The sequence below is a fragment of the Hippoglossus stenolepis genome, chromosome 4 (genome assembly GCF_022539355.2).
Source record: "Hippoglossus stenolepis isolate QCI-W04-F060 chromosome 4, HSTE1.2, whole genome shotgun sequence".
NCBI lineage: Eukaryota > Metazoa > Chordata > Actinopteri > Pleuronectiformes > Pleuronectidae > Hippoglossus > Hippoglossus stenolepis.
The window spans coordinates 13,722,937-13,738,114 of NC_061486.1; the positions used below are offsets into that span (position 1 = coordinate 13,722,937).

The following is a 15,178-nucleotide window of genomic DNA, read 5'->3' on the forward strand; positions in this document are numbered from 1 at the left end:
TGGGTCACGAGTAAATCCCCTGAAAGGTCAAAGTGAAGTAAAGCAAAGTAGTGTTGCAATTGTTTCTATTGGCAAATCTGGCAACCTCTGATTGGCCCACAAACTGCAGCTTACGGAAATACGTCTTTATTAAATTTTCAAAATAAAAGCATTGATAAGTTAATCACGTAACAGTAACAGTAAATATGCACTTTGTAAAGTTTGCGTCTGTTTTAAGTGTCTATACAGTTGTATATTTCTCCTTGTAAACCTTATAGCAAACCCTGTTTTGTATACATTCCTTCATGACTCAACCGCTGTACAGTTGTACTTTGACACGTCCCGCGTCTGTTTCCGGGTGAGGAGGACAGGAAAGAGGTACGGCTGTCATTTCATTTTTTACAAACAACGCTCTTTTCGCCTCTTTATCGTGTCTTTTTTCTCACGTCTCTGTCGGCGCAGCGGTAAGAAGCAGTTCCACACTCCTCTCTGGAAGAAAGACGTCCCGTTACTGATTGTGTCGCCCTCAATTTCACATGGGGGCCGCCAACGTGCCTAGCTTAGCAGTTAGCACGTTGGCTAGCCGGTTAGCATGTGGAGGATGATGTGGTCGCGTTTGGCATCATATCGCGTGACAGGCTCACCGTCACGACGGCCGATATTTCGGTTAACTGTGGACATTTCTGCCGTGAGATGCTGTGATATTATTCACCCATTCACCCATTCACCTCCCGGCTTTATACGACATTTCCCCACTGAAACCAACCGTATAAATCAGTTAGCTGGTGTGTTAATCACGCTGTGTGGCTTCAAACAAGCAGTGAAGAGGACGCTGTTAATCCACACACAGTAACGCTGTTGTCATTCTGTCTCTGTTGTCCCAGACTGCCCTGACCTGCCAACACCGTGATCGACATGGCAGCTAATGGAGCTCGCTGTGAACAGCCGCAGAAACGTGCAGCAGCTAAAGACAAACAGAATGGCAAGTCCGCAGGTCAGTCTCCAGCGAAACCTCAATTTACCATTCACCCCTGAGATGTCCCTGAAAAGTTCATGTTGTGTAATCCCTCCAAATGCCAACACATGGTTTGAACAAGTCATAAAAACTCTCAGGCTGAGTCATTTTTACTGCTGCCTACTCTCAGTTTCCAAAGGTGCGGACGACTGAGCTTATAGAGACGGAGACAACTTGTTTAAGTTATTTGTATCATGTATTTAGCACTGCCATCTCAACAGGATGCAGTGATCGATGAGGTTGCAGGTGTTCCAGTGTGTGGGGCTGATTGTGTTTCTGTTTGTGATCCAGACTCGTCAATAAGGAACAGGAGACAGAGGGATAAAGAGGAGCGTCTGTCTCTGGTGTTATGGAGGAGGCCTGTCACCTCGCTACATTACTTCCTCCTGGAGACCCTCGTCAAGCTAAAGGAGTGGACGCTTCAGTAAGAAGTGGAAGAGGTTTCTCTAGAGAGCCTTTGTCTGTGCACGAGTACTTACACATGTGACCTGGACCTTTTGTCCTGTTAGTACACGATGACTGAAATGATTAGATAATAATATTGATAATGATAATCCTATGTCCCCGAGAAGCTGGAATCATACAGCTTATAGTGAGTAAAACTTTACACTGTAGAAAGATCAACTGCATTTACATTTATTTGGGAACTACTTATTCAAACCTACAAGGTCATTTGTGATTTTAAGCCCTTCCGATAAAATTCAACAGAGATAATAACACATAATATTTTTTCAGTGTTGAGGTTTTGTGCTTGTTTCAAGGTTGACATATTGTTTTCTTCTCTTCTTTTTCAGGCTTTGGCATCGACGAGGCACAGTGTTGTTTTTTCTGGTCTTATGTTCTCTTTTCTCCATTTTGTACTCCACTGAGGGAGAACACCAACAAGTAAGGCTTGAGTGATTTGTGTTTTTTTTCTTTTGTGTTGTTAATAATCAACAGCGTTGCTTCATCACCAACCTGTTTAAAGGTTAATGATAAGTCACTCTTAACCCACCTAAGACCGTCACCAGAAGAAAGTTAATGTGTGGAGATGATGAGGTCTGCCCTGTTGTCAAGTAACCCTTGATCACACAGGCAGTTGGCTGAATGTTCTGTTTACAAATTCCTCTGCGCAGTGATCTGTCACCGTTAAGTTAAAAGAATGCCTAGTTTAATTTTAGAATGAAGTTCTTCCCAGGATTATCCCATTAATCGTAATAAGCTACCACAAATAATCAAAAGTACGGAAGACAATTGTCAAAGACACTTTACATTGGTTTCCAACAGAGAAAGCAAATAACTAGTAATTGTCAATATAATCAAAGTTTATTCACCATTCCCTTCGTTATATTTGGTTTATTTACTTCATTTTCTTTCACTTTAGTATGTTCAGTACATGGAGAAGAGGTTTCTATGGTGTGCCTACTGGGTAGGTCTTGGGATCCTGTCCTCGGTTGGCCTTGGGACTGGCCTGCACACCTTCCTTCTCTATCTGGTAAGAAAGCACTAACAGTTTGGAGGTGTGTACAAACAAAATGTCCATATATGGGATTAAACGTCTACTTGGAAACAGCATACTTCTTAATTTTTTTAGTGAATGGCATATGTGGCACAAAAGTAGCAGGTAATGTCTAAAAGCGATTGAGTAATTCACTTGCACATCAGCACACATAATAGTGGAGCCATACAAAACAGACACATTAATACATGTACTTTTCTACATTAGGATGTCCTGTATATCTAAAATATACAGGTTGGTAAATTGGTAATTTATCCCACAAACTATTAACTTCTCGCTACAAGTATAACTGAAAACTCTTTCTGCAAAGGTCATGTGTGTGTCTTTTCCTGTAGTTGCCAGATGATGGCGTCATACTCCATATTCATTGTCTTTGACTTCTTCAAACTCATTCCACTTTTTCCACATCTGTCCAACTGTCATTTCCCCTGACTGTATGACTGAGTCATTGGAATATATGTCATTTGTGCTAGCTGTGGTTAAAAAGGAGAATTTATCAAAATGAAATCGAGGCAGGAATCGTCCACTTCAGGCTGATGATGTGGCTTCTCTTCTGTTGCACAGAACTCACACAGATGTGGGAAGGCTGAGTCAGCTGTTTCCATTACAATGAAATAATCGGAAAAGATGTTCCTGTGACCTTACGTTTCTTCAGAGTTTGTGTGTAATCTCTCCTTTTATACTTTTCTGCTTACCATATGTTTGCTTGCTTGTGGTTCCTAGTAGTTTTTGTTCTTCTTTTTACAGTGAGTCCAACAATGATGGAATAGAGGAAGTGGCTAATACTAACATTTATTGTGTGTACTTGTGTGCACTGTTGAGTGTCTACAGTATAATGAGCCTTTAGTTGTAAATATTTTTTTTATAAAATTAGCAAAGATGGAATAAAAGAATAAATATTTATATTTGCTGTAGGCACCCTGTATCATGTTATAAAAGGAAGTTTTTCAAATTCATTAAAAAGAGGGTGTGAATGAAGGATCTTTTACAATTGGTGTAGCTTTTCTCCTGGTCTGTATAGTGTACAGCTCCACCAGTTGTGTTTCTTATAATCCTGCTAGCTATGTTAATTATTTGCGTTCAACAGTAACCAGTGTTAACTTTTTGCAATGAGGGTTATACTTATGTTTTTGCCTTTGGAGGTGGCATTACTCTATTAACTGAACCAACAATCAACCAATCAGTCAGCAGCAAGTTTAAAGGCTTACAGTTGTGGGCTGTACAGAGTTATGCAAAACTTGGTGGAAGCATTGGACATGGACCAAAAAAGAGAACACATAAAAGTTTGGCATGTATCTGGAAAAAGGAGAGCATGCAGGAATTGTTCACTTTCTTTAACTTAACAAGATATGGCATTTTCATCAATATCCCAGGGAACAATAAATGGATCTTGATGGGAAAAAAAATCAGGTATATTCAGGGGACTGATATCTATGAGGGTGTGCAATTTGATGTGGCTTGTTTGATTTTAAGGGGACTGTTGGACCTTGGCTAGTACCATTCTCATTTGTGACTGTGTACATCCCCATTAGTTGCACCCAGAGAACCATGCAAAGCATTCCCTAAATTCCTGTGACCCTCTCTAATTTTTCCACAAAAAAGTCAAAGCTGTCTTTACATCACTGACCACATGATGCAAGGCCCCCTGCTCATTAGGAGACTATGCTGTTCCCAGCTCACCAAATCTTAGTTCAGGTTCACTGTGCTGCAGCTCCTATGACTGCTGCCTACTCAATGTTGATGTCAGCCATGGAAAGGAAACTCCCAGATTTAATGTTGAAGGAAAAACCCGACATAGAAACAACAGAGATACACTGTGAATCTACCTCAAGCCTGGAGAATTAATAGTTAGCCCCCACAGAGAGGGTGAGCTCATTCTGTTCATGGGAAAGGGGATTCACTCACCACCAGTATTATCTTATGATTCATCTTGATGCTTTGGAGGTCACTGCTTTGCCTCTATGTGTTGAATTATACTCTAAATATTGTGGTTAAAGGAAACATGCCAATATATCTCACCAACAATTTAGAGCATATTTCAATATTACCACAAAAATGATTATTCACTGGTCCAGTCCACCAGTTGGTCAGTCTCTCCTCGGTCTGTTCATCTGAACAACACCTGACCAGTCTCCAATAGATTTTGATGCCCAGAGGATGAACCCTAATAATGTGAAACTTTGTGTCCTTTTTAAAGTCAAAATTTCAATTTTAACCAACAAGAGGTGTTTTTGCCGCAAAATTTCACAGGAGAGTGCCGTGAAATTTGCTGAGCTCGTTCATGCTGCGAAGGGGATAGACTAAAATGATCCTGTGGTCCTTCCTGTTGCGTCACCATCCCAATAATCTGAACACCTTTTAGATGAGTTAGCTTTTTGAAGATAACGAGTTAGCATCTCATAATTATAACTTACTATCTCATATTGTCAACTCACTATCTCTTTTAATCTCATAATTAAGATTTTTTTTGAATCTCATAATTTTGACTTTGCATTTATCTTTGTTGCTTTCACTGGGGGGAAAAAGGGAAACCACAGGGATAAAAAAATGTCAGACTGTTTGTTCCATCCAGCAATTTCCTATTATGGGATTTAATGAAATTTGCATCTTCAATGGTAAATTTGATGGCTACATTGTAAAATCCACTTGCTAAATGTTTACTGAGCTAAGTGGTTTATTCAGTATCAGTCATCTTCCTGTATGTGAAGATGTCTACTCTGGTAGCTTTAGCAAACAAAGAGGTTGAAAGCAGGAGGCCAAAGCATCACCTGTCAGATCAGTGTATCAGAATCTGGTTACAAACTGACTCACTACTTCTTAACACTGTCTTGTTGTGTCATGAATGACAAAGTCTGTTTAGTGTCCTGTTTGGTTGGAAAGAGACTTTGTTGTGTAAATATAGAAGCTGCCTGTGTGCTCACACTCGGAGCAGGGTGGAGAGTTTCAGGGGGAGGCATTAGCAGTCAGCGCACACTCATTGTGTGCTGTCCATCTACTGTCAGTGTTGTCTCTATTACCTTGAAGACACATAATGGAATAACTGTGTTGTAGTTACAGGTGGGCCAACTGTTGTTGGGGCCAGGTGGCTCAGCCTAACCAGACACCTTCTCACTGATAAATGATGACATGCCTACCTGTCACAGAGACTGTGACTCAGCTCCTGTTGGTGTGTGTCCGTACCTGTAGACAGACACAAAGGAGCTGTGTTTAATCATGCAACAGCAGCAGGGTGAATTTAACTGGCAGTATTTAAACAGTTTTTTAAAGGTCTCGCTGTTGCTTAGTAAATTTAAGGTGTATAGACGCAACACTGATAATTACAATGATCCAAATACCCCTTCCCCCGACTGTTGCAGTGCATCCTGCTGCTTAATTTCTCTGAACTTAAGTGTTTTCCACGTTTACAGCCAAGTGTCTCATGACAAACGATAGACAAAATGGATGTCTTTACCTGTTTTATGTCCCAATTATTCATTCTGTTCATGAAAGCATCCTTTTTTCTCTGCATTAGGGTCCTCACATAGCATCAGTAACCCTGGCTGCATACGAGTGCGGCTCCATAGACTTCCCAGAGCCTCCATACCCAGACCAGATTGTCTGTCCCCAAGGTGGAGTGGTGGACAGCAGCGTAACTCTCTTCTCAATCATGTCAAAGGTCCGCCTGGAGGCCTGCATGTGGGTAAGTATTAGGTTGAATACAGAGACAATACAGCGATCCTGACTCAACATGTAAATATGATTCCAGCAAGCTCATGTGCCTGCAGGGCACAAGAAGTAATTTTTTAGCTTCAAGTCAGTCTATAAAATCCAAAAAGTTGGTGGCATGAATAGTTACCTATATCTGAATGTGAAAAATAGATTAGAAAATTATGACATGTAACTTTTTCAATTGTTTGGATTCAGGGTGCAGGTACTGCCATCGGAGAGCTGCCTCCATATTTCATGGCCCGAGCGGCTCGTCAGTCGGGAGCTGATCCAGATGATGAAGACTACGAGGAGTTTGAGGAGATGCTTGAGCAGGCTCAGGGCGCTCAGGTCAGAGTTGCATATGTATAATATCTGTATTTTAGCAGGTCATTAACACAGGCACATAAATACTATGAATATTTTACAAAAAGATTTAGGAAGCATTACCCACCTCAGATCTGCCTCATTTGATTTGAAGTCATTTAAGATGCATCATTTTCACATCACGCATTTATTAAGAAAGGTGGCCCAGATGAACCAACATTCTGTCTTCAATTAAAAACACCCCGTTCCTTTGTTTAGTGCCCAGTTGTTGCCCATCAACTTAATATGATATGATCTTATCTAATTGGGTCTTATCTTTATAATGCACAACTGACCATTGAGCCACTGCCCACTGATTGGTCTGAAAGTGCCATGTGACTTCAGTGAAGCCACTCCCTCCTTACACTTCCAGTAAATTTGTCTGTTGGTGGGTGAGTCACCCGGAGCACTGTTCCCCCTTTAATCATTCCTCAGGCTTCGCTCGCTCTCCCTCCCTCGCTCCCTCGCTCCCTCCCTCCTGTGTCTCTATTCACTGGCCTCTAATTTGAATGACAGACAGTTCTGTCAGGAACTGAGCTCACATGACTGGAGACTGCTGAGATCAGATGCTGAGTCAGCAGAAGAGAAACCAGCTAAGTTGTGAACTTTGTCTTCATCACCTATTGTCACTTCACTGGTTCTCAGCTGCGGAAGCCAACCTCGCATCACATGTCTGTCATTTATCGTCATCGGTCAGAGGTCAGAAGCATCAGAAGCCCTTTTACTAAGCACCTCTAATAAACTCATGGGAATGACACAAAATATATATTTTTAAATCACTTCCTGTCATGTGTTGGTCATTTGATCTACAATAAGAAAACTTGATCAGCATTAGAAACATTTTGGGAGAAAGGTGTGAGTGTAGGCAAAAAGAGCATTTACTTAATAATCTCTAGTTTTATTTAGTAACATTCTTACAATAATAATCACTAAAATATAATAATTAAATTTACATGGGAAACATTAAGACAAACATGAACAAAATCAGGGAAAGAGAGGAAAAGAGAATTCTTAATAAAAATGTGCATCACAAATATTATAATTATATTATTCAAATACAGAAAGTACTTAAATTACCAACATTTTGTTGGGTTTGAAAATGCACATGAATTTTTATAATTTTGTCATTCCTTACAAAATCTTCATTGAGATTTTTAAAGCATTTGTTTGTCTGCCTCTTAATCTCCCTCCTGCATCGACTGTGATCTCTCTCTTGTAACCACAGACGTTTCACCCCCACAGTGTTGGAGATTGGATCAAAAGATCCTCTGCACTTTTGTACAACACATGTTTTAGTTGCAACGTCATCAAACCCTCAAAAATCTTTCAGTGCTCAAAAATAACAGGTATTTTACCACATTGCTCTCAGTAAAGCTCCCGTTCTATGTAATAACACTGCAGACAACACCACTGTTTATTTAAAGACCACGCATCTACGAGAAGCACATGATTATTTTAAGAAAAAAAGAAAATGGTGATTATGTGTTCAGAGATTTCCATGTGTATGCACATGTTGTGATTCAGGGGAGTGTAACAGTATTGAAAGCTGTCGTCAAGATTCACAACGTAATTGTCAAAAGTTGCTGGTATTAATAGAAATGAAGATGCAATACCTCGCCCGGAATACAATTTCAGAAAAATACTCCTTAAGTCCTTAAGTTCCTCCTTTGTTGCTATTGAGCTCCATAATGTTAAGTGTAAGCTACAAAGCAGATACCTGGCCGTCTTTAATATAGGAAAGTAATCACATCCAGTCATGTCCAGCTGCAATATTGTGTTTTAAATTTGTTTGATTTTTTGTTTTTTATTTCAGGATTTTGTCACAAGAGCAAAACTGGGGGTCCAGCACATGGTGCAGAAAGTGGGATTCTTTGGCATCTTGGCTTGTGCCTCAGTAAGTCACAATAAATATTTTTTCACTTGACACTACACAGTTTCCTTTTTGTTACAAGGGATTTTAGATTAACACCTTTGATAATCTCTGGCTGTGTAAAGAAGATGAATCGCTAAGATTGACTGATGTGTGTGTTTCAGATCCCTAATCCTCTGTTCGACCTGGCTGGAATAACCTGCGGCCATTTCCTGGTTCCTTTCTGGACCTTCTTTGGAGCAACTCTAATCGGGAAAGCCATCATCAAGATGCATATACAGGTCAGCAGTTTAACAAGAAACTAGCGAAACTCGACAACAAAATAGACAAAAACATTTTTTCATTTAAACCATGTGGGCACATACCTGCAGCATCTAGGCTTTGAATATTACTAATCCTTTCTTTCATGTCATCGCAATTCTTTGTCAACAATGTAATGGTGCATGTCCAAATGACCCACTCTCTAAAAGAAAAAGGCTATGCCGTGCTGCCTGACTCATTTTAAACAATCACCGCAACCTCAAAACGTGTGGGAGAGATGAAAACTAGTGCTCAGATCGTGACTCGGTGGCTGTGAGAAAGTCCTAATTGTGTCCTCTGGTTAAGTCTGTTTGCCTTTGTTCCTCTGGGGATTCCTTCGTCTGCTTTGAGAAGCATCCAAACCATCTGAAGATGGCTCCAGATGAAACGAGGGACGCTTTTAAAAAAGTCTTGAACAAGAGCTGGGATTTTTTTTCCTTTTTTAAATGAAGTAGATCAAAAAAACTTTTCAATCATGGAGTATATTGTTGAGTCTGCTCCACCGGTGACTAATGTAAGCCTTTACTAAAAGAGGCTGTCGGAGTCTGGGTGAGTCGTCGAGTGTCTTAACAAACTGAACCAATGCATCGCTTAGTGGTACCAGCTCGTGATCTCACTCTAAGACCCTTCAGATAAAGCTGTGGCGCAGCGGGGGGGTTATGAAGGATGTAGAGTGGACATGAGAACGTAGACTTCAGAAAAGGAAATGGAGCAGACGGTAAGAGGCTGCAGGGGGTGACTTTTTTTTCTTTTCTTTGTACCTTGAACCCCTTGGACATCACGTGTCATATCCTGTCTGATTTCGTCCGGGGGGTCATGTGTCATGCTGTTTAAAGCAGATCAGATTCAGGACCGGAGGAGGAGAATATTGTGGTTTTGCACCACCCCCCCGCGCTTCGGCTCTTTGCAAACCACACAAAGCCCCTCGCAGCCCAAAATGTAGCTCTTGTTCTGCCAGGTTTGATTTTTGTAATTAGTGTGTCTGCAGAAACTGGTCGATGTGGCCTCTCACAGCTGCGCCGCTAAAATTAAGAATCAAAATGTCTACATATTAATCTGTCCGTCATGTGTTTCTGAAAGACAGTCTACTGTTCTGTTAACTTTTTTTAACTTTTGTTCAGATGTCATTTTTTTTAATTTCAGGATGCATCTTGTTTATACATATACACATCGGAGTATTAGGGCAACTTCAAGGGGGGAAAAATGTCTGAGATTTTGAGAATGAAGTTGTAATTTTGTAAGAAAAAAGTTGAAAGTAACTGTGCTTTAGAAAGGCGGTGCAAAATTGAGCAAGAAACTGAAGAAAAGAACCACATGGATTTGGAGAAAATTGCCTCTTTAGTGGAGGAGAAAATGTTTGGTAATGGTCGACTGCTAGGCTTTTGTTGATTACCTTTGTTATATTAAAAGGCATTTCTTGTTCCTCAAGAAGCAGTGAAATTGGTTTTCAAGATTTTGGATCGAGAAGGAGTGAGGAGTCTTTTCCTTATTAAATTACATCCTTCTTGTCTAAATATTATGTCTTTATTCTCAAAATCTCTGAGATGTTTCCCTTTTAAGTGGCCCTATTATTCAGTCATGGTCCAGAAAGTAGTGGGTTATTAAAGCATCTTAATCTCTCTCTTTTTTTTCTACAGAAACTATTTGTCATCATCACCTTCAGCAAGCACATAGTGGAGCAAATGGTGTCCCTGATTGGGTAAGTGTTTGTCTCATTGTCTCCCCCTGGTTTGTGGTTGACGGAGCATTTGTAAACATTTACAGATGCATTTTGGACGACGAATAAATGCTTCATAGCAGTGGTGTGCGTGCAATGTATTTTTGCATTGTCTGTTCACAAAAAGGTAGAGTAATGTAAACCATCTCTGCAGCTTTGGTGGTCAGACGTGTGAGGTCCCATTCGAACATGTCGATCTGACTCACTGAGAGAAATCCCCCAGCAAGGCGGGGAATCACAATCATGGCCAATTTATTAAAAACAAAAAAAACATTCAGTGGCTGGGTGTCAGATGTAGCTCATTTACAGGAATTAGAAGTAACATACTTTCTGCTGAAGATTATATCAAGTAAAATGAGCTTTTCTAAAAAATCACACACTAACTTATATTTATTTATTCACACAGTCAACAAAGACTTTGACTTTTTTCATGAATGGGATTCCTCTTCTACGTCATAGGAGCTGCTTAGATTTCTGTTCATCTATAGACTGTCGTATGTTAACTTACATGTATGTGATGTCCAAGTATTTAGATCTGAATCAGTTTCAAGGGATTTTCATGGGTCTTTCCCACGAAAATCAAATGCCTCTCTGTGACTCGCAATGATGAGTGCTGATGGTGCGTCCTTGCTGATACAGGATGTTTTCATAGCAGTTACTTGTGTTTGTGTGTGTGTTGTGTGCTTACATGTTAAGTGGGAGAGATGACAAGAATGAGTCAGTCAAAAACAGTTCGATTTACTTGAAATCCGCAATTACCCAGTCCCCTTTTTGGTGCTTGTTTAGTAAATTGTCTCTTTTTCATTTTGCTATGTCTAGTCAAGTCTAGATAACATGTTTATGACCTAACTGGGGACAGAGTTGAATTTAAACAGTCAAGCCGTGTGTGTGTGTGTGTGTGTGTGTGTGTGTGTGTGTGTGTGTGTGTGTGTGTGTGTGTGTGTGTGTGTGTGTGTGTGTGTGTGTGTGTGTGTGTGTGTGTGTGTGTGTGTGTGTGTGTGTGTGTGTGTGTGTGTGTGTGTGTGTGTACAGCCTGCAATATATTTTTCTTTTCATGGTAATGATAAGTTTGGAGTATGTAGAGATTCTGTTTAAACTGTTCTGCTCCTGACCAAATGGTAAAACTGCAACAACAATGCCTCTCTATGACATAAATTGATAAAATGGCAACCATTATGATTGCCCCCCAAACCCCAACCCCCTCCACCTGGTGAGACGATCCACACTGCCTAATAAGGACATGAGCACACCCTGATTGGCTGTCTTTCCACCCAGAAGGCAGCAATGGTGGTAAAGGTGATGACATCATGGCGACTCACTTCCCGATTGAAGGGGCTGACACAGGCGCCTATAGAGAGCAGAACAGTATAAAAGGAGGATTGAGGAGTTGCTGGTTCATTCCTCCCTGCTCCTGCTCAACAGGAACAAGTAGAGGAGGTGGAGGATCAACACAAGGCCCTCATGTAGGAGGTGTCCTGCAGCAGCTCTTACAGGGATGCTGGTGGCTCAGTGAGGGCTGTTGGTAGAGTTCAGGGAAATAAATGAGGCTCTTCTAGGGAATGACTTTTCTGTGTGAGGCTTCAGTTTTGGAGACGTAAAGGTGCTTTTAAGGGTAAGTGACTTACTGTTCTTCCTCCCTCTTTTCTTGTGTGTGTTTTCTGTGTGGATGTTTGCGGGGATGCGACATCAGGTCTGTGCCTAAAGTGGGACCAGCTATCCAGAAGCCCTTCAGCCAGTACCTGGAGGCCCAGAGGACCAAGCTGCACCATGATGGAGGAAGTGCACCAGCGGTAAGAGCAAAGTCCAATATATATATATATATTGATGTATTGCTTATGTATTTTGCAAGCACAGTTAGGAGGTATAACACTGATCCACCTAAGATTTGTAAAATGTTTAGTGTTTGTCATTCTCTGCTCATAAAGAGTTTAAATCCAAAACTAGCAGTCTATAAACTTAACAGAAACAATAATGTGACCTTTTATTGTGATAATTATCAATATACATTTATAATATTTTTTTAGATAAGATTATCCTTTATTTGTTTATTCTTTTATTCCTTTTTCTATGTTAATATAGCCATAGCGCCCAACCCTAATTTCTACTATTTTCTGCAAGGCCATGCAGCACTTGAATAACAAAAGTGAGAAGGTTTTTGTAACTAGTCTGACAGACTTTATTTGTGAGGCTGATACTGATATAGACATTAGAAGTCTCATTTATTATCACATAAAATGCTTGTTTTCACTGGTTAGCAACTGTAATATTATATATTATATAGAATTAATATTATTATTATATAATAGAGCTTTCAACAATTCTCAAGGACACTTGACAAAAACAGAGAGGGCAAATAAAAGCAAAAAACTGTAATTTCAGTTGTATTGTCCATATTGATGTCAGTTTCACTCATAGGGCTTAACAATCTGTAAAAGGTGTGATGCCCCCTTTCCCTAAAAAAACGACCAAAAAACCATAAATGTATAGAATTTCAAAGCTAGAAAATGTCATACCATCTAAAAAATATATATATATACATTTCTGCCCTATGATATCTTGTTATATGTTAGGCAATAACTACTAGTGTTAACTTTGTCTTTTTAGCCACAAAAAAAACCCTGGACGTTTATATTTCAATGACATTTTCTTCCAATCACGTTCTACTGTCATAAAAACAGGATGCCAACAAAATTCACCTTGTTATAGTTTTACTAGGATTATTGTGTGCTCACTATCTGTACTACTCCATTGTGCTTTTAATGATGGTAATTTACTCCCTGATTTTCTGCAGGATGAGAACTGGTTGTCGTGGGTGTTTGAGAAAGTGGTGCTGGTCATGGTCTGCTACTTTGTCATCTCCATCGTCAACTCCATGGCTCAGAGCTACGCCAAGAGGCTGCAGACGCGGAGGAACTCGGAGGAGAAAACCAAGTGATGACGGGGACAAAAGCAGTTCAGACATCCCAGTGACTGTGTTTCTGCTGCTGAGAGCCCTGCGCTCAGACCCAGCCACTCACAATTTAACAACAAACCTCACCCTCATCCATTCTCAAAGAGGCTGAATGCTCGAGAGAGGAAAAAAGAAAGAAAGAATGAAATCCAGGCTCTGTTGGTTTTGGTGTGTTTGAGGATGTATGCTACTGTTAACTGTTTGTCCCTCCTTCAGGTTTTGTAGTTCTTCCCTTCATCTCACTGTCTGTGTAGTGCGATCGGTTCTGCTGTTGATCTTAACATGTTACTTTAACATTAAATTAACCCTTTCATTGACCTCAGAAGTGAAGCAGCGGTTTGGTGGTGGCTGCTGTGTTCGGGCGGTGCCCATCAGATGCTATGCCTTATGCAAGACGGGGGGGGGTTTGGCTTCCCTCGAACATAGTTCTTGACTTATAGACTTGATTGTTATTTAATTTTGTAACATGTATGTATGGATGTATCTCGATTCATTTGTACAGTGCTGCCAAGATAACTGCGATGGATGGTCTCTTGTTTTTTGTTTCAGGGTTTAATTTTCCTTATGTTTTTTGTCCTGTTCGACAGTAAGAACAACTCTTGTCGTCTTTTGTTTCTGGAGTTGTCATTTTAAAATGAAAAAAAAAAGCAATATCAAGATAAAAAAAACAGATGGGTTCTGATGGATGCACACAGTGTAAATATCTTACTATCTTTTGGACCATATGCGCAGATGTCTTTCTATTCCAACGGTCTGTGTGGACGTGAATCAACTTGAACCAAAAAAGGTGATATCATTTGTAAAGTGACATTGTGCTCTCGGCTAACTAGTCCCATTTCTACTCTGTACATTTAGGTTGGATCAGATCATATATATAAAAACATGTAAGTCATGGCACTTGTTTCCAAGTCTGAGTCTGTCGTTCTTTGAGTTCTCATGGAGGATGAGACCAACTTTGAAATGTTGAAAAGCTCTTCTGGGATTATTGTGATGTCTAAGAACTTACTGTTATGAAAGAGCTAATGCATAATTCTCTCTTAGACATGGTCATCTTAAAGGTAAGTGAAAAGCTGCGGCCTCATAACGTTCATTTGAAAATGTTTAAGTAATTTGTGGATGAAGAATTGCATCATGTCCTAAATACTTCGAGTCTTTCTTTCTACCAACCGGACTCCCACATCCTCCGTATGTTGGTCATAAATCCTGACTGAAATATACTCTGTAGATTAATGTCCAGCATGTGGAGAACATCCCCTTCCAGACGCTCAGTAGTGAGATCCATCCCGTCAGCTAGCTTATCAGACTGGTGTTGGCTGTTGTATTGCCATGGCAACACTAGTTTGTAAGCTGGCTGAAGCTGTGGGCCTTCAACGTTTCATGGTGATGCTCTGCTCATGTCGACGGTTCCAGTTCCAGACTTCAGCTGCTCCATGTTGGGACTTAAATGACATTCTTATGACATTCTAATGCTGATTGTTCCAATTCTGGAAATAATGTTAAATCAATAAAGTATGTTAACTGACAACCCTGTCATTTTTCTATGTGAAGTGCTGCTATCCCTAATAACCGCTGCTTTCAAGTGTTCAAACTACAATTAGCCTGAGTTGATCTCCACACAAGGTCCAGTTAGTGGCTGTTCTGGAGCTTTTGATCACACCACATGACCTTCATCTGCAGATGTCACGTAATATAGATGGTGAAAGCTTTTCTTATCCAAAGCTATGAAGTAACTAAGTACATATACTCAAGTAAGTGATACTTATGAGGTACTTGTACTAAACTTGAGGTCATCCAGTTTA

At 40.2% G+C, this 15,178-nt stretch overlaps 1 protein-coding gene across 4 annotated transcripts; it reads left to right on the forward strand.

Moving 5' to 3' along the window:
• Positions 1-215: 215 nt before the first annotated feature.
• vmp1 (vacuole membrane protein 1) lies at positions 216-14,287 on the forward strand. 4 transcript variants are annotated; one of them, XM_035155380.1, is made up of 12 exons: positions 216-357; positions 864-973; positions 1,286-1,418; positions 1,789-1,879; positions 2,358-2,468; positions 6,004-6,171; positions 6,396-6,527; positions 8,356-8,436; positions 8,577-8,693; positions 10,350-10,411; positions 12,120-12,219; positions 13,221-14,287. In XM_035155380.1, exons 2-12 carry the CDS (start codon positions 895-897, stop codon positions 13,362-13,364), a joined length of 1,218 nt encoding a protein of 405 aa, XP_035011271.1. In that variant the 5' UTR covers positions 216-357; positions 864-894; the 3' UTR covers positions 13,365-14,287. The 4 variants fall into 4 exon arrangements, with proteins under 4 accessions (XP_035011271.1, XP_035011272.1, XP_035011273.1 ...); XM_035155381.1 differs by having other exon boundaries at positions 310-443; XM_035155382.1 differs by lacking the exon at positions 216-357 and adding an exon at positions 726-764.
• Positions 14,288-15,178: the final 891 nt, after the last annotated feature.

What these genes read in the sequence shown, in the direction of transcription:
- vmp1 (XM_047339612.1), top strand. Translation starts at nt 905, where the DNA reads ATGGAGCTCGCTGTGAACAGCCGCAGAAACGTGCAGCAGCTAAAGACA. An exon ending in CTAAAGGAGTGGACGCTTCA is followed by an intron (nt 1,419 to 1,788) that starts GTAAGAAGTGGA and finishes CTTCTTTTTCAG; the next exon opens with GCTTTGGCATCGACGAGGCA. An exon ending in CAAATGGTGTCCCTGATTGG is followed by an intron (nt 10,412 to 12,119) that starts GTAAGTGTTTGT and finishes ATGCGACATCAG; the next exon opens with GTCTGTGCCTAAAGTGGGAC.